This window comes from Oenanthe melanoleuca, chromosome 2, assembly GCF_029582105.1.
Source record: "Oenanthe melanoleuca isolate GR-GAL-2019-014 chromosome 2, OMel1.0, whole genome shotgun sequence".
Taxonomy (NCBI): domain Eukaryota; kingdom Metazoa; phylum Chordata; class Aves; order Passeriformes; family Muscicapidae; genus Oenanthe; species Oenanthe melanoleuca.
In genome coordinates, this window is record NC_079335.1 from 95,740,467 (window position 1) to 95,766,824 (window position 26,358).

Sequence of the window (26,358 nt, forward strand, 5' to 3'; positions counted from 1 at the left end):
CGCACGGCGGCGTTCACTGCACAGCCTCTGGAAACCCGAATTCCAGCTTGATGAATTGCGTGTCCATGAAGATTAACCAGCTTTAAACGTGTGCTCATAAGCCTAATGCATCATGCACCAACAGTGTTGTATTGATGTTTTATTTCTGTCAAACATAAATAGGATATTCCTGTTTTCTCTAGTCAAAGTCAGCAATGAAACACTTGACTCCCGCTAGCACCTTTTGTATTAAAAAGGATTTATCATTGTAATACCTGGTCTTGTAGAGAGAAGCTTAAGGGCATGCTTCACATAAAGTGCTTGACGATTCTAAAGTCAACAAGGTAGATTTTTTTTTTTTTTTTAATTCCACCGTTTATGACTGAAACGAGGATGAAAACCTTCGTGCCCCGAGGGACGCGTTTACCCCGAGGCTGTCCTGAGGTCACTGCGGGAGGCCGAGGCAGCCACAAGCCGCTCCCTCCATAGAAACCGGGAGGCGATGATAGGCTGAGGAGATCCCGACTGCGGCAGCAGCTCCCGCCCCGGTGTCCCCCAGTGTCCCCTGGTGTCCCCATGGCGGCCCCCGTGTCCCCCAGTGTCCCCGGTGTCCCCATGGCGGCCCCGGTGTCCCCATGGCGGCCCCGGTGTGCCCCGCTGTCCCCGGTGTCCCCATGGCCGCCCCGGTGTCCCCCGCTGTCCCCGGTGTCCCCATGGCGGCCCCGGTGTGCCCCGCTGTCCCCGGTGTCCCCATGGCCGCCCCGGTGTCCCCCGCTGTCCCCGGTGTCCCCAAGGCCGCCCCGCCCTCCGGAGGCGGCTGCGCCCTCACTCAAGATGGCGCCCCCCAGAGTCCCCGTTGGGCTCTGACGTCAGAGCGGCGGGGTGAAGATGGCGGCTGTTTATTTACCTGCGGCCCCCGCGGAACTTGCCCTTGTCCAACATGGCTGTCGCTGCCCGATTACTTCCGCCGGCAGCGGCGTGCGTTTGCCCTCAGTGGGGATGGCCGAGCGCAGCGCGGAGAGGGCGGGGTGTGCCGGTGGCTGCGGTGAGGATCGGTGTGCGGGGCCGGGCTGGCGGCGGCGGCTGTGCGAGGGGAAGGGAGGCGAGGCGAGGAGAGGGGAGGCAAGGCGAGGGGAGGCAGTGTGTGTGGCCGGGCGGGGAGGAGGGAGCTCCGGCGGCGCGGCCGCTTCTGCGGAGCTGTGCGTGTGCGCGGCCGTGAAATGGCGGCCGGGCCTGGGCGCTGCCTGCGGCCCGGGCCGGCTGCGGGGCCGGGGGATGCCGCGGTTCCCCGGCGCAGCCCGCAGGGTGTGTCCCAGCGCCCTGGGTACTCTGAGAGCCGCCGGTGTCTCCGCTAGGGACGGCGTCTGTGCGCTCTCACAGTTTACAGCGGTGCGAATGAATTAGTTGCGAGACGCTTCTCAAAAGTTTTGGTAGGAAAAGGTTAAATAGTCTGAAAACTTCTGCTTTCCACTGCAGCTAACTTGCTAATTCTTTATTCAAATTAGAAAGGACTGCTTCTGTTTTATGAGGTAGTTAACTATTTGGCATAACCAGAAAGCTGTAAATCAAAAGTGAAAGTACTTTCCAGTTGTTAACTTCTGTAGGTGTTAACCTGTGTGTAGTAAATTGTGTACGCAATACAAATATACAAAACTGTGTGCATACCTACAATCTGTGTGTGTAACTTAGGGCACCACATGGAGGCTGTAGGGACTGTTTGTCAGCTGCTCTTGGAATCAAGTCATAAAGTTGTTTCTGCCAGCTGTCCTTGTACGGGCAGTGTTCAGAAATGCTGCGTTGGCATCCATATGTGTGTCAGTGCCATAAGATGAGAAAGAACTATCATAAGTTGTCCTAGTAAATCTCAGAAGTTACTTCATGAATGATGATCTGACTGCCTTTTCTTGACAGATGCACCCCAATGGCACACAGCACCGAGTTCCCATGTACAGCTTGAATAATCAGCTCCACACCTGGCTTCTCTTTGGAACTCATGTTTTTTGCCAATACTTCTAAACTAACACTTCACCAGAGGCACTTCTGAGAGTTTCTCAGTGTTTTTTTTTACCACATAAACAGGAGTCATAGGCCACTGCTGTTATGTCCTGGGTACAAGTTGCAGTCCGCCAATCCAATGAGGATATATTTGATGAAGATGCAGATGAGATGTATCTACTGCAGAAGGAATGGAACAGCACTATGAAAAAAAGATTGAAGGTATTTCTATAAAAATTATTTTATATTCCTTTTAGCCATTTTACATTTAGTAACACATAACTTGATATATATGTGAATCATTTAAAGGGAAAAATAAAAGTAGTCCCTTAAAAGTTATTGTGGCGTACTTTCTTCTGAATATCATGAAAATAAGGCAGAAATTTGCATAAACTTCTTAGCAGTCACCAGAGCAAAGTACTGTTTTACCAAAATACATTGGCTCCCACTACACAACCATGTGCAATTATGAAAAGCAGTCCTGAATTGTGGTGCAAGCTGCTTGCTTTGTACTTGCAGGTATAGACCTAGTAAATGTAGGGCAACAGAGCTGAAGAGTGCTAATAAAGAAATGTGAGATGTTTGGGGTTTTGAGTAGAGTTACTCATCAGTCAAACTGTAAGATGTGTGACTCCATGTGCAACCACAATTAGGCGTTGTGGTCTGTGTAGGTCTTTGGCTGATTTGTTTTCTTAGTGAAATGTATATTTTATGAAAGCTGCTTTCCATAGCCCTTGCCTCTGCAATTCTGGAGGGAACAAAACAAGTTCAAAAACAGATTAGTTCGACAGATACTGTGTCATTCAGTAGGGGCCAGTAGGGCTCATCTGCTCCCAGCTGAGCAGCATTTGCCTGAAGAACATGGTTGGAAACGGTTGTGTAGGCAGTTGATAAGGAATGGTATTGCAGCAGACCTGGTGTAGTTTCCTTCATCTGAGTTCCATGAAAAGACTGGTTTTCTTAAGGAACTGCTTAGTGTTCTTACAGAAATCCCTCTGACATATTTGAGTAGATACTGCAAGATCATGAAGTATTATGGAAGTTAGAGTTGTATGTTGGGCGAAATAATTTTTTGTGTTCCAGGCTACTTTTCTAGCAAGACCATCATGAGCAAATAGGAGTTTTCACTTTCACAGCTTGCAATTTTGGTGTGAGAAAAGTTAAAAATTATTCTTTGTAATGTTGTTACATGGTTATAATATAAAGAAAGTAATTTGCATTACAATGATTAGCTGTATTTAAATAAAGTAGTCCCAATGTTGTGTATTTATATGTGACTCAGTCAATCACTGTCTCTTTTTCTGGTATGACTCTTAAATGGAATGAGAGCCAGCAAATAAAGGAGCAATGCTTAGCAGTTAGTTTTGTGAAAATAAATGGATTCCATGTAGATGGACTACAGACAGGAGAGTATGTCTGCTAAAGGGGAGGCTTGGCAGCCTGCATATCTTTTTAGATAGAAACACCACACAGACTTCTTTTTTCTAAGTCCATTTCTCACAAAGGAGTTGGTAATCACAAAAAGCAAACATGCTTTCTTTTTTTGATTTTTCTAAAAGAGGTTTCCCTATTTTTTGGCTTTCTGGGGATCCTTTTGGGAAAAGTAAACTGCATCTTTCAGGTCAGTAAATCATAATACACTGCAACAAGCATGTTTTGGTTTGGCAGTGGGGGTGTAGCTGTGAAGGATATTCACATAAAGAAGCTGTAACTTAAGAGAGTGAATACTTGATACTTGTTGAAACTTCCTTTTTATTATTGTTATGTATTTGTCAGAGGTCCACTTTGTCATGTTGTGAACAACCTGTTTTACTGCTCTTGTTACAGGAAGGCTATAGGGATGGAATTGAGGCTGGGAAAGAACTTGCACTCCAGACAGGCTTTAATCAAGGTTACAGACACGGTGCCAAGCTGATGATTACGTGTGGCCAGTTCAAAGGAACCCTGAAGTAGGTTACAAACTCCTTAAGGTCAAGTGTACATGGAGGGTGTGGAAAAGGGAAACACACATGCAGGTTTTTGTTTGTTTTAATTAAAAAACCAACTCAACCAACCAAAAAAACAAACAAAGAAAAAAAACCCAAACCCCAAACAAAACAAAAAAAAGCCCCACGTTTTAAACCTGTCCAAAGTGAGCAATCTGAGAATTCTCAGATCTTGAAAACAGGGAATGCCTACCTGGGTGTAGAAGTATAATTTCTAAAGTATCTCATTCAGTTGCTCTTCCAAAATTGTCTGAAGCTACATATTTAAGATTAATATTTAGTTCTACTGCCTGAATTTTCCATAAAATGTGAATTTTACATAAATTTATTTATGATTTGTAGATGCCTTGTCACATTGCTATCTACCTCCACCAAGTGGAGATCTACGTAGATGAATATAATCACTTTTGTTGTTCACTTTTCAGTGCTCTCCTATCCTGGTGTCATTTTAATGGACATGATTCTGCTTTAAGTACGATAAATAATCTTCTTGATGTGGTTGGAAAGCATGAAGATGATCTGCTTAAGAATCTGAATTCTACTGAAGAACAGAGACAGCCACATCTTGGACACATTTTAGACTCAGTTCAGGACATGGACCTTAATCACACAGCTGTGACAGAGTACAAGGAAGTTAAAGATGGAAAACATGAAGACTGTGGCAGCTCCAGTGAAAATATTTGTAGGAATAATGGTGAGGTTGGTTCCTTGCAATCTGAGTGCAGCAAGGCAAACCTCTGCACAGATCCTGAAAAGTCAACCCTTGCTTGGGTTAAAAAGCAGACTGTTTGGCTAGTAGAGCAGCTGGGCTTATCACTGGATGTACTCCATCATGTACAGCAACTGGAACATTAGTTTTTCTGTCTCATGGTACTTAAAACTATCACAGCTGGTTTTGATTATTAGTTTGTGGGCCATGTACAGGATGATGCATCACTTTTGTTTTAGGAAGATATGATTTTGGTGCTCTACAGTAGAAGTGATTTTAGTAAATTTTCATCATGATTTTGGCTCCTGGCAAAACCCTTCACTTTCAGTCTTAAAGGTAATATTTGGAGAAAGGGGCAATGACTTCAAAGCTTTACAAAGAGTTACTAAACATGTTACTGTTTTGTGTCAGGAGCTCCCATCTCACCCTTATTTTTTTCTTGGCAGCAGTTTGGAAATGAAGTGGGTCCATTAAATAGCCCCTCTAAGTTGGTCCCTTCCAATATCAAAAGAATAAATGCTTAGTGCTATGGAATTGGTCAATGTTTTTGCAGAATTAGCTGCTGTTGATGATATGCTGTGTGCAAAATAGAACATGATATGCTGCTGATTCCTGGAGTGCTGTGACTTTCTAGTCACCTTTTGTCAAATTCATTGTGTTATCTTTTGTACCCATGATGCAATGCACTTATATTGAAAAAAACTATTTTCCCTCCTTAGATTGTTACATTTGTTACTTTTGCTGAAAAAACACAATTTTTTTCAAATGCAGAATTGTTACAATTCCACTTTTTTACTCTTAGACATCTACTCTTACTATGTGAGACCACACTAAGCATGCTTTCAGTCTAATGAACGTCCTTGTGTTATTTTTGTATTTATTTTGTCAGGTCATCTAGCCTGAACACTTTACCACATTCCAATAATGTTTTTCTTAAATTCTTCAAGGAAGCCAAGCTTATTCACTACCTCTTAGAAACACATCAGCCACACATGCCTATTTTTGATTATTTCATATTTTGGTAACTTCTATATTTGACTTGCTTGCCCATTGCTTCCCTTAACTGTAGCTGTAAATTGCTCAGGAAGTTTTTTCTTTGTGAATGCCTGTTTTACATGAATTAAACTGATTTATAAGTTTACCGTAAGTAAGTTACCAGTTTACTTGTTGGAAGTTTCTTGTAATGCTTTCATATTGGAGACAAAGAAAGTCTAGACATAGGCAAAGTAAGATTTTGAACAGTAAACTAATTTAATAAAAAAAATCACAAAAACCATTTCATACTTTGGGCAAGAAAAACATCTAAGGCAAAAATTCCTTGCTTTTCAGATCTTTGAGTTTACAACATTCTTACTAAAGACTGTTACCTGTCAGAGTTGACAGACTAAGTTTGGTTCCTTTCAGTATCATTTCTGATTTAGGGGTAAGCAGAACTGCAGTTCAGAGTCTTGCATTGAATGCATTTATGAAATAGTGGACAAAGAGGAATATCTACGTTAATTATATCTATTAATTGTATGTATAAAAATCGTTCAAGTAACTTTTTCTCAATTTATTTAGCATAATATTGACATGGATAAACTTTACTTTTCTTCAAATGCCTGTGGTGTGTCATAGACTGTATCATGTATGTTAGACAGACTTTTTTTCCATATTCTGGTAGAAAAGGATGCAGTGTTGGAAGTTATATAACTTTCCTAACTAATTTTTAATTAGCTGTTTTAACAGTGCCCACTTTTAGCCAACACCATTAAAGTTTCTTCACACACCTACTTTGATCATTAAATCACTGAAACCTTAAGTTTATTAAAACTAAACCTGACAGTCTTCAATAAACAAAGCCAAAGGAATTTGAAGATTGGGCATTTGGGGTCTTACATTTATGGCCATTCGAAGACACTAGAGTAACCAGAAGATACTGAGGAAATCAAGGCCTGCAAAATTGGAGACTGTCTGAGAAAAAGATAAAAGAAGGAATAAAGGATATGGGATTAGCATGAAGAGAAATCAGTAATTATAGGCCATAGAATACTAATTAAGAGAATTATATAAATTAATGTCTTTGTTCACTAAAAATGCATAAATAAGCAAAAAAGTTTTGTATCAGGGTCAGCGTTGAGGCTGGAACTTTATCAGCCACGAACATCTCTTGACCAAGAATAAAGTAATGCCTTACCTTCTAACAATAAGAGTGTTGGAGGGAATCTTACTTACAAAAACGATTTTTGAGATTTTCAGTAACAAGACGAAGGTTAATAGAACAGTGTTAGACTTTACAGATTTGAGTGTTTAAAAATGTAGATTCAAGGGAATTACTTTCCCATATTTAAAATTTTGCAAAGAGGAGATACCATTCACAAATTACTACGTAGACTTTGTTTTTCCTTATAAAACCATCAGTTTCCTTGTATCAGCTTCTATACTGGCTGTGGAATTACTTTCCTCCACAAAATTTTGATGCATAGTGAGAAGTTACTTTTTTTCCATGTTATCACCCAGACTTTCCAGTTTGGCTGTAGAGATATTTTCTTCTGTGCTGTCTGTATTATTTTGCTTATTTGTCACTACCGAGTCTTGCTCACCAGCCCCAGAAGGGCTTTCTTTGACACTGTTAGAATCTTTAACGTGCTCTGATTGTGGCTCAGGTTGTTGTTCTGTGTCCATGTCTTGTGTTTCACTGTCAGCTTTCACCTTGGCAGCGTTCCTGAAAACAGCTCTCATGACAACTGGGACTGACATGCAACTGCAGGAGGAAATGACACTTTAGTCACTACTACAGACTTCATCCATTCTTTAAAGCAGTTCTGTTTTTTAAATTGGCTGACACCTGAATGAAAACCAGCATAACTTCTTTCTGTTTATGTCTTGTACAACCTGGTGTTACATGGTAACCATAATATAAACTATATGTGCTGTACCAGAAATACATGTTGACACATTGAAATCTAGTGCTGAATCTTTGAAGTTAAGTGTGCAAAGAAGCTTTAACTGAAAGAGTAGGAGGGTCTGGTAAAAAAAAAATTCCCAAAGGTGCTTCTAGTGAAAATCAAAACTAAGAATATTGAAATATATTCATTCTTGTTCAGTTTTATAATCGTAACCTTCATGTTTTGTGTACATAGCTAGGTATATAACATATATTTTCTACAACACTGTCTATACTGGAGTTTTTTTCACACTCTTAACCTTGTTCCAAAAATAGTACCTGGTTTAAAATCAGGTTGAAAATCCCACCTGCATTGAGTTTGTTGTCATCAAACAGACAATACTTGTATACTAGCTTACACCAAATCAATTAATGCTCTTAGACCATGTTCTGAATCAGTTTGTCCAGCTTATGTTCATATATCACAACAACTTGCTCTCTTGGAATTTGTTCAGAATACATGCCAGAGACAGTGTTGTAGACATGCCATATACAACTTACTTTCTGAAGAGAAGGACTGATTGCTATTAAGTAGATGTGTAAAAAGGCCTTTCCATGCTATTCTAAGTTATGCTAGACATGACACTGTCATCAGCTAGAGTCTTAAGAAAAACATCTTTATAAAACTCTTCACTCAATAGTCTTTCCCTGCTTTCACGTGCTTTCTACTAGAAACACTTAATCACTGTTTATGTTTAAAATTTTTGAAAGACATACTTAAGACACTAAAGTAACATATTCCCAGTATTGTATTACAGCATTTTACTAGAGTGAAGTTTTCCAGTTGCTGAGTTTATGGCACTATGAATGCACATGATATTTTCATTAAATGGACCTCTGATGTTCATTCCAACTCATAAAATTTAAGTACTTACCGTTTCACAACTCTCGCTATGAAGTCATCACTAGAATTTAGAGTTGGATCTTCAGGATTTAAATGAAGGTGACATTGGACTTCTCTAGAGGTTATAACATCTATTACCACTGAGAAAGAACAGAAAAATGTTCGTTTTTAAATACTTACAAACATTGAAAAGCATCCTTGCATTTTGATGCTTGAAGAGATGTAAGACTGAAGACAGTGGAAGGAGGTTTGCAGAAATATATTTGCATGACTTGCTTTTACTTAATATAGTCAAATCAGAAATAGTGGAAGTTAAAATTTTTTAATGAAATGCAGGCCAAGACAAAATAGGACTTAAAAATTTACTTTCTGTATTATTCTTGGGTGCAGAACACCTTCTAGTAAGCAGTTGATACATAAGTGTATACACTTTGTGTTTTTCATGGGCTGCACACTGTTGAGTGGCCCTTATAATGTTTGTAAATGAGAAGCATAGTGCAAGAGTCTAGATAGAAACAAGTCCTTTGTCAGCTCAAGTAAAGAGGACAGTAGCAATTATTCCACACATACCACAGGCTAAATTCTCTTTCACAGGATGAAGGAAAAAGACAGAAAAGCTGGTGTTCTTGTGTGGTACCACTTCAAAGTAAAGCAGTTCTGAATAATCTAGAAATAAAATTACTGTTTAGTTATATCCACCATTGAAGTTGGACTCTTTCTTGCTAAATTACATGCCAGAATTTAAAAAATATTGATACAATAGTCCAATTATTCATTACTTTGACAACTTAGTTTATGTTCATAGAATGAGCATAGAATTAAAAAAGAAACCAATACAGTGTTAAGTTTATCATAGTTAAGTTTGTCAATGTTAAGTTTATAATTTACAGTGCTCCACAAGTAATGACAGTTTTGGCAAGGGATCAGTAAAATCTGTCAATACCCAACTTAGAAACCAGTTTGTTTCTAATACTGTGCCATCACTTTCAGCCACACAACTTACCTTCATTTATATGCTTTTCAGAGACACAGCTGCCAATGAGAGTGTTATATGCCATTTGATGTCGAAGAATCTCTATTACACCAGGCACACACTTTGGATGGCTAAACGGGACTTTACTGACCAAGGCTCCTGCTAAATCTGATTTCGCTGAACCCTTGTTTATGAAGTAACAGTGCTTTGGGCAATCTGGAAGAGACTAAGGAACAAATACGGTGATATTTCAAGGACTGAAAACAGGAAAGTAAAGCTTGATATTATTAGGCACCTATCATCAGGCAATCTACAACAAAAATATTTTTAAAAGATACATTTCTAGCATGTCCATCATAATTCTGCATTTCTAATAGAATCCTTAGAGGAAACTAAATGAGATCCACTCTCCCTCCCAAATATATCCAAATTAGGCAGATACACCTAGAGCCAAGTGAACAGGAGTTCAAATATCACCAGCTCTTCCCAGTACTTTTCAGATCCCTATAGACTATAAAAATGTTAGTGACTAAGATAATATCATAGTAATGCTGCTGGATAGTTGCACAAACAGGATATCAATTTTGCTGGAAATCTCTTCTGGACATCAGATGTTGTTCCAGTCTCCATCACTACTACTTTTTCTTTGGAGAGATATGTTTGGCAGAGTATCTGCTGATGATTCACTTGAAGATGAGGAAATAGTAAGAAAAATTTACCACCTATGGTAATTTGTAATTCTATGACAAAATTAGAAGTGCACTATTATGTTATCCACTTCAGGAGGCCAAATGGGAACTGTCCCCTTAAGAACAGGGCAGGGCAGTTAATTAGGAGGATCTACATTGACAAAAGCTGAACAGCTTTTCCTTGTGTGTTCCTAGATCAAAAGGATTTTGCCTATACTCATTTCAAGGTTAGAATTCAATTTAGTAATGCTAGATATAAAATTTTAAACTCAGAAGTAAAATCTTCTCCCATCAAGTACAAATATTTTAGGGAATTGTTGAAAAGTTAAAGAGCCTTTCAGGTGCATCTAACAGAACTGAAAGATTAATTCCATCTTACAGAAGAGAAGAGCTTTGCCAAACATTATTTTAGCATGGTGTAAATTTACTACTACCTTCTGTACCACCACCTCAAGAACTAAGCAGGCAATGGGGTCTACGAACACTGCTAGTAGAACAGAAAAAATGTGCCCTCTTCTTTTGCTGCCATGAATTGCAAAATTAATGTTTCCTAGCAAAAAATCCAGTAGATCTTTGAAGCTTGTCTTGTAGATGTCCTGTACATAAGTCTGGGAGAAGGCATCTTAGCCACAACTTTCTATTCTAAAACTTTACTTCTAATGCAGCCTAAGCAACTGTATTTCAATAATGCAAAAGGAAAGGCTTCTTCAGTTAAACAACTTTGTCTCTAGATAGCAGTTGGCATCAATGTTGTGACACTATATTTTTCTTCCTGCCAGTCCCTTTAAAAGGAATCAATAATCTCAGTGTTACGTAATTAAGAAATCCCTTTTGTTAAAACAGTGTGACATGCAGCATGATAAAGATCTTCAAAAATACTTTATTGGGACTTGCTCCTCACACTAGTCAATAAGTTTCCTTCTTTTTAAGGCATTAATTATAAATTAGCAATTTTTAGGAGAGTTAATATTTGGGTTACACACAGACAAATTAGTATGACTTCAGCAGCCAAGCACACAGTGTTTCATTAATGAGGCTGAGGAGCTCGCTTACATGAAAGGATCTAATGCTGCTTTGTAAATTGTACTATTTCCTAAAGAGCACTTTTGTCGGAATTCTGGGAAACCTACATTGCTTGCTTATGGGGAAATGGTAATTCACTGTGTATCAAATGCACGCTATACTTACCACAAAGAAGCAGTATTCATTTGTAGACAAGTCTTCACTGCATTTTTCTTTAAGAGTAGACTGAACAATTAGCTCATACAGTGGAGCTTGTTTCAAGCAAGAAATCTGAATTCCTGAAATCAGGTCATTATTTTTATTAGCAATTAGGTTATGACAGTAGGTTATGAAAGCTACTATTAAAAACAAACTAAATGTTTTGAAAAGACAAAAATACTGATTTTCTTTCTTATTCCCCTATTTTTTGAGATAGAGTGTTTAACTTTGCCTGTAATTGTCGTATCTTTCTTAGACCTTTGTGTTTTGCACTGGTGGTTAAATGTTACACTTGGACTGGTAGAACAGAATATGTTCTGCCTCAGAAGCAACTTCTTACAACATTAACACAGGGAAGTAAAAGCAAATAAGCAATGCATAGTCACAGAGATACTTAGTCTTAAAAAGCAATTATAACATGCCTGTGAGCCTCTGTATCTCTTCAATACTGGATGAAGACATTGGAACAGGCTGATGAAACTTCAGAACAAAAAAAGCTGGCAAATCCATGCTGAGTTCATCAGTCAGTTGCAAAAAAGCAGGGCTGCTAGGAAAAAGAGTCAGAATGAAAGTTTTTTGACAGAAATTGTCATAACAAGGACTCTAAGTGCAAGACCACTTTCAGGTCCCTAGCATTTTGCTATGTTCCATACATTTTCTGACTTGAGAAATGTTTTGCTTTATAAATGCAACTTTAATAGTTTAAAACATGATTAATGTGAAAACTGACAGGAAAAGTGAGACATAGAAACTGAGTGATATTTTTTACTAATAATTCTAAAGTATTTCAGTTTGGAAAGTTGCTTCAGACTTTTCCTCCAGACAGTACTGAGGTAGAGAAGATGAGGTGTCAGTACCCATAGTGAGATGACAAACTATTTTGTGTATTTTTGGTGTAGTATCTTTCAGTATATGCTTTCTTTACTGTGAATCTATGAAGGACTTGCTTGTTGAATACTAGGAAGTTCAGTAATATTGTTCCAGTGGCTCTTTCTGGTTTCAAATCTATAAATAAACTCATACTTCAATGCAACTGACATAGTTAAATATGAACACAATACCATTGCAGTCAATTTGGGAAACCATAATAGCCACAGATTACAGAGGGTATAGCTCTGGAGCATAAAGCCATAAAAAACCCAGAACTTCCAGTTTCAGCAGAGGCTAAATGTAAGTTATGCTGAAGTCAGTGCCTTGTAAATACATTTCTGTGTTGACAAGTGTCAAGAGCCTTACTTGTTCTCTCCATCCTGAGGATCTACAACTAATGGAGACAGAGGCAGTTTGTGGAGTGTATCCGTGCCTTCAACAGTTACAACTGTTTTAGTTCCACATACCTGAGAACCTGAGGGAGAAGGAGAACGGCATTGTTTTCCTTATTTTAGAGCAAATTAATCATATGCATGCAACATATACAATGGAAAAGACTTGGAAGGTCAGGTCCAACTGACAGCCACAACAGTGTGGGCAGTGAAAAGCCTGCACTGACCACACCCAAAAGGCCAAAGTTGCCCAAAGATGATAGCAGCAATAGGTGAATCAACAACCAAGAAATGGAAAGTAGTTTCCTGATGGACATTAAAACTGCTAAAGTGCATCACATAAACTGTTCTTCTAAACTAGAATTTTACATTTTATTTCTGAGCTTTCAATAATTAACTTTGCTTAATGAAACGGGTGGTAATGAAAAACTTTTCATGTTAGCTATTTCTGCTGAAACAGTAATAGCTTTACCATGATTTAGTTCTGCTTCCAAAACTTGATAGGGAGAAATGTAAAATTCAATGTTCATTGGAGTTCCTGAGGAATAAAAAAATAATGGTTACTACACAGGTCAATAGAGGAAATGTGTTGGGTACCTTGACACAAAGGTGAAAAAAACAACACTGTAGATGGGCAGAGGGGATTCCTTGTAGAGTACATCTCTACTTAAAATATATGTTCAATATATGTTCTATATATTCTTAAAACATATATGTTCAATATATATTCTGGATATCTGTACATTATCTGAGAATACAAGAACTGTAAGCCCCTAGGGCAGGTTTTATTTATATAGAGGATCTTTCCTGTACATTAAGATCAACTCAGTAGTGTTATTTGATTACAATTGTTTGAATTCAAAAAAGGGAAAAGACAAAAATAAAAATGGAGAAAAAGAAAAAAGAAAAAAAAAATCACCTCCAGTTCTTGGCACCAGATGTCCTACTGTTCCATTAAGTACTTCAGTAACTCTGTTTAGATCCTGTGTTCTATTTCAAAACATATCTTAATTAGTGTTTCCTGCAGTTTCCTAGAATTGCAGTGTTAGCTAGGCTAATGTAATTTCTAATTTGCATCCTTAATCAAAAGAAGACAATGCTTTCTTGGAAGTAGATTATATGTCCAATATGTACACCACCAAAACACCACCAAGTCCTGGGACTTGGGCTTCCACTTTCCCTCTATCTGAGCTGTTTCATGTTGCAATTTGGTGTGCTATTCATGAGAAATGACAGGGATCAAAAATATTAGAGTGGCAACTAATTGAGCAAAAAATGAAGAAATAACCTGGATAAACTAACTTGAACAGAACCAGTCTCTGACTTCAAGTGTGTTCATATAGCTGAATACATATAGCCATATATTTACATAGCTGTGTACTAACTCTGCAGTTCATTAACTTACAGCATAGATGGCACAAATAATCTGTTTAATTTATAAATAATATTTACTGAGATATCAGTGACCAGCAAGGATACAGCACATTAGTTCATAGTGTTATTATCCTTCATAAGGGAAAACTGCAAAAATAATCCAAGAGGGTGTTTCAAATTACAGGAGGCCATACCTGCCAAGGTACATATGTATGTAACTTAATAGGCAAGATATCAGAGCAGATATTTCAATAATCCAGAAGGAAAGCACTACCTTCGACTCCAATTTATTTAAAATAATGAAAATCCTTGTAAAATTACCAGAAGGTTTAGGAAACTGCTCCCCATCTATCTGTAATCCTACTCTTTGAAAGGAGAAATGAGAAAAGGAAGAAGGAAAGCTGGCATCCACTACTCCTGATCTAAAACCTGAAGACAAAATGAGATACCCAAACAGCAGATTCCCAAAAGGTCTATTTTCTGCCACAGGGAGATCTGACTTTCAGACACACTGCTCCCAATGGGTGGTAAAGTGCACACACACCAAGCTCTGTAACCACCCAGCTTCCCAGGAAGTCCCTAAGTTAAAGCACAGGAGTTCAGTAGATAGTCTGGTTTGGCATGTCTGGGGCTGACAAAGGCTTCATGCTTCCCAGTGGGAGAAAACTCATTAGCCTTCCACATCCTGCTCTATAATTAGATCAGTTAACTTGTTTTTTAGTGAAACGAGTGGGTGTGGGTAGAGGTAAAAGGATAAAGACATAGACTGTAAATTACCTGTCTAGAAGAGACATTGAATAAAGGTCTTTTTCAAGGGCCTGCAAAGCAAGATATCCCTTAGCTTTCATTTCACTGGGAAAAAGAAAAGACATTTTTTTGTAAGTAAACAAAAGTTAGGCTGTGGATTTCAAAAGTTCTTGAGTAAAAATTAACTGCAACCTGTTTCCTGGAATTTGATACATATTTGACAGGTCTTCTAGAATCTTGCCAAAGGCATCATAGTTCTTCATCCTAACAAAAAGAAATAATGACTATCTCACTACTAAATGAGATTGAAAAGAATCTTTTATACATAACTTGCTAGAAAAGGCAACATTTCAGAGTGACAGTGGCTCCCTCCTTATCAGATCAAGTAGCATAATGACTTTAAATTATCTTAGCATTTTGGTTTTGTTGCAACAAGCACTGTAATTATAGCTGAAACTGGCACTGAAATAAGCATTGAAATTCTGAAAGCAATTAATGTACATGAAATACAAATATGACAGCTCATCAGCTGCAAAACACTTTTCCTGATGTTCCAATAAAACTAGTCATGTTCTACTACTTCCCTAAGTAGTAGTCTCTAAGACCATGCAAGTGTACATTGCTATTTTCATTAAAATATCAAAATTGTACTAATGCTGCACTTCACAGCACCATGTGAGACAGACCTTAAATCTTGCTGATAGATAGATCAATTTAAAAAAAAAAAAAAAAAAAGGGACAAGTGGCTTGGTTTGTAAATGAATGGTTCAGGGTGCTCAAACCCCAGAATTCCTGCAGATTTTGACTTGGTGTGACAGCCTTGAGCTGTGGTCAAACTCACCAGGTATTTACTCACTTGCTTAAGTAATTTTACATGAATTTTAGGAGTCTGACTAGACTCTGGTGCTGCAGTCACACAGACAGCTCATTGACTTTGATTCCTATGCAGATGTGGCTGCAACGTGAATCAGCAGAGACAAAATAAGCCTGCCTGAACTTTGACATTGGGACAAACTCTGTCAAACCTGGAACCTAAAGAAGTTACTCGGCTCTCCTCTGTCTCTTTCCAGCTAGACTAGTGGGGACCCAGGGAAAAAGGAAGGAAGCAATCATGTGTGGTGCAGGAGCAGACACAGCACCAGCCTACGCATTAGCTGACTGGTTCATCTTAATTTTATAGTTACTTTGAGGCTCAATAGGAAACATTACACATATAACAAACTGCCTTACAACCAAATAAAATACTACACCAAGAGGTGTAGAAGGGATACTTGTGCTTTGTGACAAATCTTAACAAAACCAGGAAGGCAGAGAAGTAGCACCCGCAGTACCAATGGTAACTATATGCCAGTGTCCAGAGCCAAACTGCTAGCATTAACATTAAGTCAAAAATCTAGGAAAATGCTAGTTCAAGCTTTAAGTCATAGCTGTTTACACACAGAAAGCTAATATAACTTCATTTCAGAGGAAAAAAGAGGGCTGGAAAAACTGATAATGAATAATATAAAAGAGAGATGAAACACTCAAGGTCAATTATTATGATTTTTCTTTTTACCTTTTCTTTTGGACTAGGGAAAGGAAAGGAATCATTACTTCACCCTTTCTATTATTCAGCCACAGTATTTAAATAAGAATCAAATTTTCTAAATATACTCATTATTATTAAGATATGGAACCTCAATCATATTCACTGAAGAACTTAAAAATGGACTTTTAAAGTAGTGGCCTGACTTGGAACAGCCACTATTCAGACAGAACAAAATGTGGTAATAATGAATATATTTAGTGCCATTACTGCTACATGAGAAAATTAGGGTCACATCTCCTCCTATGTACTTTCAATGAAACTCAGGCCATGTGATAGCATATTGCTTTCATTGCTGTGAAAGAAGCCTGAAGGACATGCATTTAAAATATTTGCATAAGGACAATAAAAAGACTATTTAGTATTTGATAGAAGGAGGAGAGGAAAAGTAATACCTAGTTTGTATCTGTAAATCTGCCAGTTCTGAATTGTCATCATCAGTCCATTGCCAAAACTATGGGTCCACATAGTTCTATAATTCTTGCAATCAATACAAAGGCCAGTATTCCAAGGCTGTAATTGCTGGCAACTACAGCCAATGCATTGGGGATTACTCTTTACCCTTGCTCCGTTGAAGCAGATACATTCAGTGGAATGAATTCAGAAATAAATAATTCTCAGCCTGGAGTATCTTTTCAAAATCCTATTTTCTGCAGTTTTAGCCTAGAATTTACAAATTCGAAGCAGGTAATAATAGTTAAAATGGCAACCAACTTCCAATATGGAGGACTGGAACCAACTTCCCACAAAAAATGGAATCCAAATGGTCAGTTCTTCTGTTGTTTACTGGATTGATATTATTGTTCCCTGATTCTCTTTCCTTTTTTTTTTCCCCTCTTCAGTTTTTACACTGAAATGGTTCTAGCATCAGGAATTCCTTTCCATTCAATATTAAACCCTATACATGATTCTTTACCTTAGAAGCTGGACCAAGTCATCACAAACCTACAGGAATAAGACAGGATTTTCATCTTTCTTGAAGTTTGTGATACATCTTTTATAAGAATTTCATTAGTAATGATAAGCTTGATCCCCATTACTTTTAAGTAGCTGCATGGTTAGAATAAAAAAAAAAAACAACACTCAAAACCAAGACTAACAGTGCAATAGTTAAAAAAAATATTACTATAATAATTGGAAGAACAAAGGCTTTGTGAAAGAGGATAAAATGAACTGAAATAGTTTGTTGATAAACTCTTCCAGAAAAGAAAATGCATCTTGGCTAGTTTTTCTTTTATTGGTTGTGCTAGAATTCTCTTAATATGAATTTTCATTCTAATGATATTGTCCAGCACTCACTGATCAACAGACCTGTGCTGGATAAATGAACAATTTGAAATTCCAGAGCTGACTTCAACTAAAAATAATGGACAAAATTAACTCCAAGGTAATGTAATAATTTGGATACTTACTGACCAAAAACAGAGTTTATGTTCCCCAACCCCCCACAACAGTTTGTTGTTATATCTTTGATCTGAAGGATTATCTGTAATTCTGCAAAAACTGCAGAACATGATATGTGAACTTCAGAATGATATTCTGTGAATAATTTATTAGAAATTTTGCTATAAAAAATCTCCACTAGTAGAAATATATATATACTCCTAAAGAAAGCAGAATAAAAAACAGAATAGCTCCAAGGCATCCATTGAGAATATATATTGCACTTCACCTTGGCAACAAAATATTTTAAACCCCTGTAAATACCGTTATTTACTGTACACTGGTAACATTGAAGCATGAAAATAAAAAATATTTATGCATGATACCACAAAATTCTCAGAAGGTGGGCCTGTGAACTGACCTTTTCTGTAATACTTATCACTAGAGTATTTAGTATCTATAACTGAGTTGTAAGTTTAGATGAGAGATTAAGATGCCTAAAGAGGTAGAGCTGGTGTCATGCACAGGCTTGCAAGTGTGACAAGACCAAAAGGAAGTCAAAACCTTTCTGACATGACAGCTGGAAGCCAGGTGGGAGACTACAGGGTTGTGAGAGACAGAGAAAATTAATTTTACCACAGGAGCTTCTTCAAAGTGAGCCAACTTTACATCCATCACATCTCCATCCTTCTCCAATTGAATTTCTACATAAAACATCATTGATGTTATGTAGCAGGCAGTCCCATTGGGGCTAACATGAACAGTAAGTCTGAGAAAGATGAGAAAAATAAAAACAAAACAACCAAACCTGTAAATATAAAAATTCTGTCACATAAAAAAGGAAATTAGTATAGTTCACTTGGTAGTGGGAGGAGACACCAGGGATGCTTCAAAAATAACTCTTCCTCACTTCAGCTTCTGAAAACTATCCAACCAGGCATGTATTTGTGCTCTGCTCTTTGCATTATCACGTTGTTCTGCTCAAAACTATTAACCTCAGTCTGCAGCTTTGGGATGTAGGCACTTATGTCCTCTCTTTACCCAACAACCTCCTCCACAAAGGGCTAATCAGAATAGCAAATACACTCCATTAGAACACTGAGCTAAAAAATAACATTGTTGACAAGCAATCCAGATGGTATTCCTCTCTGGACTTGGAGCCATGCTTGCTCATTTGCATTAATTCATAAACAAACTTACCCTTTTTGTCTGGATAAAAGTTCCAATGTGCTCATCACAGAAAACATGGATTTAGCTGCAAAAACCAGAAAGGCAATTTAATCAAACTGCAATGACCAAGAAGTAGAACCAGTACATTCTTGCTTTAAAGGATATGATTAAGGTAATGAGAAAATAGTATCTCTTGAATTACTTATTATTAATGACATTATGATTAGTAAGTGCTGTGCTGGGTAGAAAACATTCTCAGGTTTTAAGAATAGCTATAGCCTGAAGGTTTAGCCCAAAGACAAGTGGCAAGTCTCTTGTCTCTTATCCACCTCTGTGTCTGTACATTTGACCTCTTTGTGAAGAACATCAATAGAGAAGCATTGGTAGATTCCACAAAATATTTAAAAAATATACTTTGAGTTATCAATCAGCTCATTACCATTTAATGTCCTTTCTATCTTCTCCATGCAAGAAAGCAGGAGACCATCTGGAGCATTACTGACAGGCTTTCGAAGTGAGTTATCCTAGCACATTTGTGAAAACAAGAGACAAAAAAGGGTTCCTTAATTTACTAGTTAAGAGACACAGCACACAGATACCCCATACAATAAACCCCTGGTTATTTGTTTTTGTAAAACACAGAGGTTACCTACGATTGGAGCTCTCCCTGAAATCGCAGCACTGAATGGATTTGTGAGGACATTCTTGTGCAGTAATAACATACTAGATGCCTTTAGAGCAAGGAGTGGCTTTCCATCCCCCTGTCTTTTGAGCTGATCACTAGATGTGTCAGCTGATTTCACTGTGAAGCTAGAGATAAACTAAGAAAATAATTGTGTTTTTATTTTAGGAAAAATCTGCTTGGGTAAATAGAAGAGACCAGTAAGTGCCACAGGAATACTTGGTTAGATTAGGGTGCAAGTTTTAGCTGAAGATACTTCAGTAGCAAGCAAACTCTCCCAGTTTCTCTTCAAGCTCATCTGAACACTGCCCATACTTCACACTTCAATTAACAAAGAACACTCACTGATGAAGAGTTTTCACTTTGTTCAAATTCAGAAAATTGTTTCCAGAGTAAGGTTCGAGTTAAGCATTAATAAAAAGAAGCATGGAAACAAATGGGAATTTTTATACTGAGCTCACAGCAGTTGTGCTAATCTGCTCTTTACGAAGATCATTCTTAAGTTAGCTACTGGAAGGGCAGGAAACATGGGCTGACTTAAAGTATATCACAACAGCAGAAAGTCTAGATAGAAGATTTCAGACCAGTTTCTAAAATACAGTATTTTCTCCCAGTCCTATAGGCAATAAATTGTTTTTACATACCATGAATATGGTAATGATGATGAATAGAAAGTAATTTCAATTGGTAGACAATAAGTACTGACTCCTGAATAGTTCAAACAAAGCAAGAAACAACTCCTAAAGTGTTAAAATTAGGCAGGAAACTTCTATAATCCATTGTCCTAAGAAAAGTGGGAAGGCAGGCTATATTAGGCATCAGGTTTTTCTAGGGTTATCTTTTAGTTGGTTTTGGATTGCATGGGGTTTTTTGGTTGTTGGTTTTGAAAGTCAGGCAATTTTTTAAATACCATGGAAACATACTCTTATACCACATATCCTTCTCTCACCTAACCTGTAGTTCTTACCATGCAAAAATAAACAAGTTTCAGAGTTTCAGTCCATGGCCTTTGTTGGTATTTTAAACGCAACTGTTCCATTAAAGCATTTGTAGAAATAGCTGTCACAACACCTGAAAAACACGCCAACATTTTCTAAATATAATGGCACATATTTACACTGGCAACCAGAAATGCTGGAGGAGTACAAATGTAAAACCTTGCTAAGGTCACAGATGTTACGCTTCCTTCAAAGAAGGAAGTAATAAAAAAATGTTTTACTTGAATTTTGCACATACAAACATCTAAGTTTTGTAAGACTTTGACAGAATAAGGGTACGGGGAGATCTGTATAGGCAAGTATTCTCAATATTAAATACAGATATGCAGCCCAATCTTCAGTTTGTTAAACAATTAGGCTTTCTTTATCTATGCACAATTGCATATGTGTATTCTTAATAAACACCAGGGCTTTGCCATAGACAAGATATCCAGATAATTCCACCTAGAGCTCATTAAAGCTCACTTTATTAGAGATAAAAAATCAGAGACCATTTTTTATGATGTGGGTGTAAAGACATTGAAACAAGTTGCTCAAAGAAATGGTGAATGCCCCATCCCTGCAAACATTCAAGGTCAGGTTCGACAGAGCTCTGAACAACCTGATCTGGTTGAAGATATTCCTTCTTATTGCAGGAGGGTTGGAGTAGATGGTCTTAAAGGGTTCCTTCCAACACAAATTATCTTGTGGTTTTGCAAAGGATAATCTCAATGCAGGGTTGCAACTTTTTTTGGGGGGGGCAGAGGGGGAGGGGTGGGGAAATGGCAAGGAATGAGAATGGGGCTGGGAGAAGGAACATATTCAGTCCATCATCTGTCTTCTTATAAATATTCTTTCTGGCCTGACACAGAATCCAGATGTACAAAGAAAGTATTTTGCTAAGATGTAATACTTCCATAACCATTACTTCCATCAGGAGAAAAAGAGGAGTGAATTTCCTAATACATTAGACTGAGGCAGGTAGGAAGACTCCAAAGTTATTCATAAGAAGAAATTGAGTCCTGCAACATGCCACCCACTTTGCTCTGCCCTAGAACCAGATGAAATATTACAAAGGGCTTCTTTGACTTAGTGGGCACAATAGGTGTGGAGATATGGCCCCTTTGAGCCAGAGGCATTGTATGGGGATAGTGAGACTGACTAGAAGAGGGGTGTCTATATGTTTTGCATACACACCAAAGAGGGATAGTGAGAAGAGACTGGCAGTTTCTTCCTCCTGCAGGGAGGATTGCAGAGCAGCAACCACAGTCCCCTATAAATCAGGCCACTGGAGGCCAGCTGAAGGAAGGGGAAGCAATGGACCCCAAGCAGCTCTTGCAAGCACACTTGCTGGGAACACGTCCCCACTCACCCACGGCCTTCATGCTGATAGAAAGGCTGCAACCACCCTGTATCTCCATTCACACTGCAAGAAACCAAGGTTCCTATTTGTAGCAGCTGCAACACAGCACCCATAGGTGCTGTGCAAGGCAAAAGTCTTGCTCCTTCAAAAAAATTGGTCCACAGGGGTTAGTGTTTGAACTTGGGGCTTGATAAACACAGCAACATCACCTCTGCTACTTTTTACATGTTCTCCCACATCTAAGACATAATGTCTACCCCCATCTTTTCAGAAGGTGTGGTATTCTCAGAGACTGAATTAAGTTTTTTAAAAGGGGACAAAGCACTCCAAAAGGGTTTTTTTTTTTTGGTCTTGCTTTTTAGTAGAGGGAATTTAAAAAAAAAATGTATTGATAATGTTTGCATTGTATTTGTACAAAATTTTTTATATTTTGTAGCCACTTCAGGTTGCATTCTGCTTGTACATGGGAATCAGTTCACAATGGCAGTGTGAGGTTCAAGGGTTAATCCTGGATTTTTCTATGGGCACTAGCTCAAAATGCACCGGCACTAGCTCGAAATAAACTTGGGAATGTCAAGGTCTGCAGCAGAAGAGCATATCTCCTACATAAACCCTGGGTGGCACTGTTTCAGGATACCTTACAGCAAATCTGCTTTCAGCTGTTATCCATCATGCTGCAAAGCCTTAAATAGTCTCATACCACATAAAACAGAGTGTTTTTGACTTGTATGTAGAAACCTGAGTAGAAACTAAATAGTCCATTGGCCTCACTAAGATTACAGAAAAAAAACTAAGCATGGGCCTAGGAATCCCAGGAGAAGTATATGTCAAAAAGTAGTATTTCAGATAGGTGTCAAGCATACTAGTTAGAGAAAGTCAATGCAGCTGAGAGAGTTAAATATATTTGCACTTCAGCTTTTACAAAGGAGGTGAAATGTGATCAAGTAAATTGATGATGTAATTCCATACTTGTGGTAAATGACACTTCTGTAAAATTATTAGTTTGGTGTGTGGTATTAAATATTAATTTACTTTTTAACCTGACATTAGCAGCGACCATGGCTATAATCATAGCTATAAGCATGAGCTTTACCTGTTAATTGGTGCATGAATTTAAAAATATCTCTTCAGCATCTTTAGGGAGTAATTTTAGCATAGGTTTGTTTGAACAACCTATTGAAATGTTTTCTGCTGAGCAAGAACATGTAGTATGTCCCTTGTAAAGTAGGTTGCCTCAGTCCAGATTATAGGAATGGGTATGTGCAAATATGACATACCACAGCTTACTAGTCCTTAATATTTTTGTGGCATTTTTCTTAAATGTTTGTTCAGAGCTCTTTGAAGTCTCTGTGATCTTGATACTGACTCCAATGGTTTGATAATGTCCTGAATAAGCAGAAAAGTAAATTATTTGCTGATTATCTTGAAGAGAACACTTCCAAAATAATGGAAGGAAACATGTCACGGCTTACCTGGTCTGCATAATAGCTGTTCTGCAAATAAACAGAGGACTTCAGGTTTAATTAGTCACAGTACAGTATGGATGATAAGCCTAAAATACACTTTAACTTTTAAACAAAAAAGCTTTTTCCATTGTGTTCAAATGTATGTATTTAGGTAAATGAATCTGCCTCATTTTTGCAGGATAGAAATAGTGTCAGATTTTCATAACAGGACAAATATTCCAAGACAATTATTAGCCTTCACAGAAAACTGGAGGATTAGAAAAAAAATCACATATGAAAAACAGAAGCTTAAACATTGTCAGAAAGTTCCTCAAAACAAGGTGCTCTTCCAGTATTCAGAATATCGTATCAAATTACTGCACTCAAGAGAAGAGTTAAGAGTGATGAATAATTAAAAATGTTCCAATTATAGCTTACCAGGCATATTAGATACACAAACATTTAACTGGGTCAGGTCATGGAATAAAAAAAAACCCAACAACTGGACAGGCATTATCATGAGTATAGAAAATAATCGAAATTACTGCATGAATTCTGCATGCCCACCTGCTCTGGATTACTCTCGCTTTGACTGTTCATCAAAAATTGCTGCTGAAAGAATATTTTGTGAGCACAGTTACTTAAATTGTCCCCAGATTATATCCTCTTTTGCTCTCAAATAATTGTAGGTTATCTTATTGCCTTTTAAAGGGTAAAACAGGTATGCTTGTTCAGGCACCTTTTGAGAAATTAATTATTATTACTACTTGGTTGATTTTTGTCATGGTCATCTGCATCTTGCTAAATTCCTGACTCTGTAATATGCTTCATAATGCATGGCCTGGGCACATTGTGTTTCATATGAAAATAGCATTTTCTAATTTCATACTTCTAACATTTCTGATGATTTTTCCATTTCATTGAATGATAATTTGTTTTTTTTGAGAAATAAGAAACATATTTCTCATTCATATTCTTGCATGAATTCAATTATTGTTTTCAGTGAAGATACTCTAGATTTATTATAGAACATAAGAAACCTTGGATTACTGTTGATACATTTTAGCAACACAATTTCAGAAAATATTCCAGGTATTCTGTCATCAGTGGAATATTGGTGGATTTTTTTGTTTCTGGTTTCTTCTGGTATCTTTGCATTTTTTCTGTTAATCCTATATCTAGTCTTGATTCTTTTTCATCTAAATAATAAAATCAAAATAAACCACCAGCAATATATCTGCAATTGCCTGCATCCAGCACTTTACTGGAATTGCATCTTTCCAGAAGCCCTCAGCTGAACTGCTGACCAGAGAAAACAGTAGCTACATAACAGCCCACAGTAAGTCTAAATACAGAATTGGGTAGCCTGTGGAAAACCAGTGGATCCAGTAAGAACTGCAGGATGTATAAGAGATGTTGCTGTAATTATGAGGTCAGAGCTGTGTTCTTTCACAAATGCCATGGGATTTCAGAGTGATCAGCAGTGACAGAGCTATAAAATGGGCACGTAACTGGAACATGAATCAGTGTTTACAAAAAATGATGAGCATTCAAACAATTCCTTCATCTATCCGAGGCGCTCTTCCATCTAAGGCAGGATGGAAGTGCTGCTTAACTTTTATGACCTATGGTTTAGTCTGATATGGTCTATAGTTTATGGCTTTTAACCCATAAAAACTACAGTGTGCTTTGTCATCTTTCCTTCAGTCTCTACATCATCTCCACAGTCGCAGTGTGAACATTTAGCTTCTGCAAGTAACATCAGAATGTTGGTGGCTGCATTTTATTTCACTACAGCCATATAGACTGAGCCAATTTTACTTCACAACTTACTGAATAGCACTTGTGGCACTTAGTCTGAGACACTTAACATTGAGGCTGACTATTTCCTGCTCCTTCACTAAAAGTGATTAAGATTCTTCAAAATCAAAGGCTGTATAGACAAATATCAGAAAAATAGGTTCATAGCAAATGACCGCGGATGTAGAAACACATTGACACAGACAGGGCATATCTTTTTCTCATAGTCAAGATATGGCTAACATTTGATTTCTGCTTGACATTAGGACTATAATCTCCAAGTAGTTCTTGTCTAAATCTTTTCCCAAAAGCCCTAGATCCATATCACCACAATTTCAATAACCTCATGAACGAACACATGAAGGCTGCCTTAAAGCAAGTGCATTTGCTCTTTACATGGTTTCATAGGACACTGTGATTGCTATTCATAACTGAACATTTGTTGCTTTTTCTACATCTCTTATCTTCCCAAGAGTCTTCTGAACATTTTTATAACTAAAACCAGGTGTTGCACCATCACTCATGCTTTTACTGACATCGGTCAGCATGAAATCAATGGAACCAATCACGAGAGCTGCTACAGTTCTCCCTGAAGAGGGACATAAAGTGAATGTAGCTGACACATAATCTACACAAAATGGCAAAATTAGTAATACCCATACTATGCTGAAGGTCTACATGGAAAATGTAACTGCTAGAAGAGGAGGAGAAGAAGGGAAGGAGAAGCAGAAGCTAAGAATTAGTTGAGGAGCTGAAAATAAGGATGAGCACTTAGGTAGAGAGAGGTGTAATACAAAAAGATAATAATTGTGCCTAAAGGAGCTTTCCACCGGTGTGTCTCAAAGCTAACCACACAGCAGCCATCTTATTATCTTGTTTTTCCAGACTGGGATGCAGAGAGATGGGGAGAGGAAGTGACTCCTGAAACACTGTCTACAGAACTAGAAACCAGATTGCAATGTACCTGACTCTACTCTAGCACATTCCCATTATAAGAAAGAAGGAAACCAGCAATGAAAGAAATAGGTGGAGAAAGGGACCGGAAAATCACAAGGAAAAAACATGGAAAAAAACATGATATAAGTATGACATTTAGCATGTGAAAAACAGAATTAATAGGGAAAAAAGGATATGAAAAGTAAAAAGTACATTAAAATGAAACTATTAAATAATTATATAGACAACACAGAAATTTGAAAATTATACAAAATTATGTGTTATTTTAATTAGAGAAAAGTGAGATGAGCTA

At 37.7% G+C, this 26,358-nt stretch overlaps 2 protein-coding genes across 8 annotated transcripts in view; one reads left to right on the plus strand and one right to left on the minus strand.

Annotated features, from left to right (window-relative positions):
• YAE1 (YAE1 maturation factor of ABCE1) lies at positions 1-8,339 on the plus strand. Of its 4 annotated transcripts, XM_056484223.1 has the most exons (5): positions 885-1,024; positions 1,891-2,196; positions 3,802-3,923; positions 4,385-4,653; positions 7,368-8,339. In XM_056484223.1, the coding sequence occupies exons 2-5, from the start codon at positions 2,080-2,082 to the stop codon at positions 7,433-7,435; spliced, it is 576 nt and encodes a 191-aa protein (XP_056340198.1). In that variant the 5' UTR covers positions 885-1,024; positions 1,891-2,079; the 3' UTR covers positions 7,436-8,339. The 4 variants fall into 4 exon arrangements, with proteins under 4 accessions (XP_056340195.1, XP_056340197.1, XP_056340198.1 ...); XM_056484220.1 differs by lacking the exon at positions 7,368-8,339 and having other exon boundaries at positions 1-1,024; positions 2,059-2,196; positions 4,385-5,386; XM_056484222.1 differs by lacking the exon at positions 7,368-8,339 and having other exon boundaries at positions 799-1,024; positions 4,385-5,386.
• Positions 7,323-26,358, minus strand: part of LOC130249434 (mediator of RNA polymerase II transcription subunit 1-like) — a 25,798-nt gene continuing 6,762 nt past the window's right edge. Inside the window, exons 1-15 of one of the 4 annotated variants that reach the window (XM_056484216.1) lie at positions 20,492-26,138; positions 19,282-19,366; positions 18,873-18,927; positions 18,309-18,441; positions 17,206-17,234; positions 14,897-14,968; positions 14,735-14,809; positions 13,503-13,573; positions 13,056-13,121; positions 12,558-12,666; positions 11,289-11,868; positions 9,442-9,637; positions 9,009-9,104; positions 8,470-8,578; positions 7,323-7,411 (exon numbers count right to left, since the gene is read on the minus strand). In XM_056484216.1, the coding sequence (XP_056340191.1) occupies positions 11,733-11,868; positions 12,558-12,666; positions 13,056-13,121; positions 13,503-13,573; positions 14,735-14,809; positions 14,897-14,968; positions 17,206-17,234; positions 18,309-18,441; positions 18,873-18,927; positions 19,282-19,366; positions 20,492-20,614 (954 nt within the window). In that variant the 5' untranslated portion in view covers positions 20,615-26,138 and the 3' untranslated portion in view covers positions 7,323-7,411; positions 8,470-8,578; positions 9,009-9,104; positions 9,442-9,637; positions 11,289-11,732. Of the gene's footprint in view, positions 7,412-8,469; positions 8,579-9,008; positions 9,105-9,441; positions 9,638-11,288; positions 11,869-12,557; positions 12,667-13,055; positions 13,122-13,502; positions 13,574-14,734; positions 14,810-14,896; positions 14,969-17,205; positions 17,235-18,308; positions 18,442-18,872; positions 18,928-19,281; positions 19,367-20,491; positions 26,139-26,358 lie in introns of those variants that run through there. The other 3 variants (XM_056484217.1, XM_056484218.1, XM_056484219.1) reach the window with 3 other exon arrangements.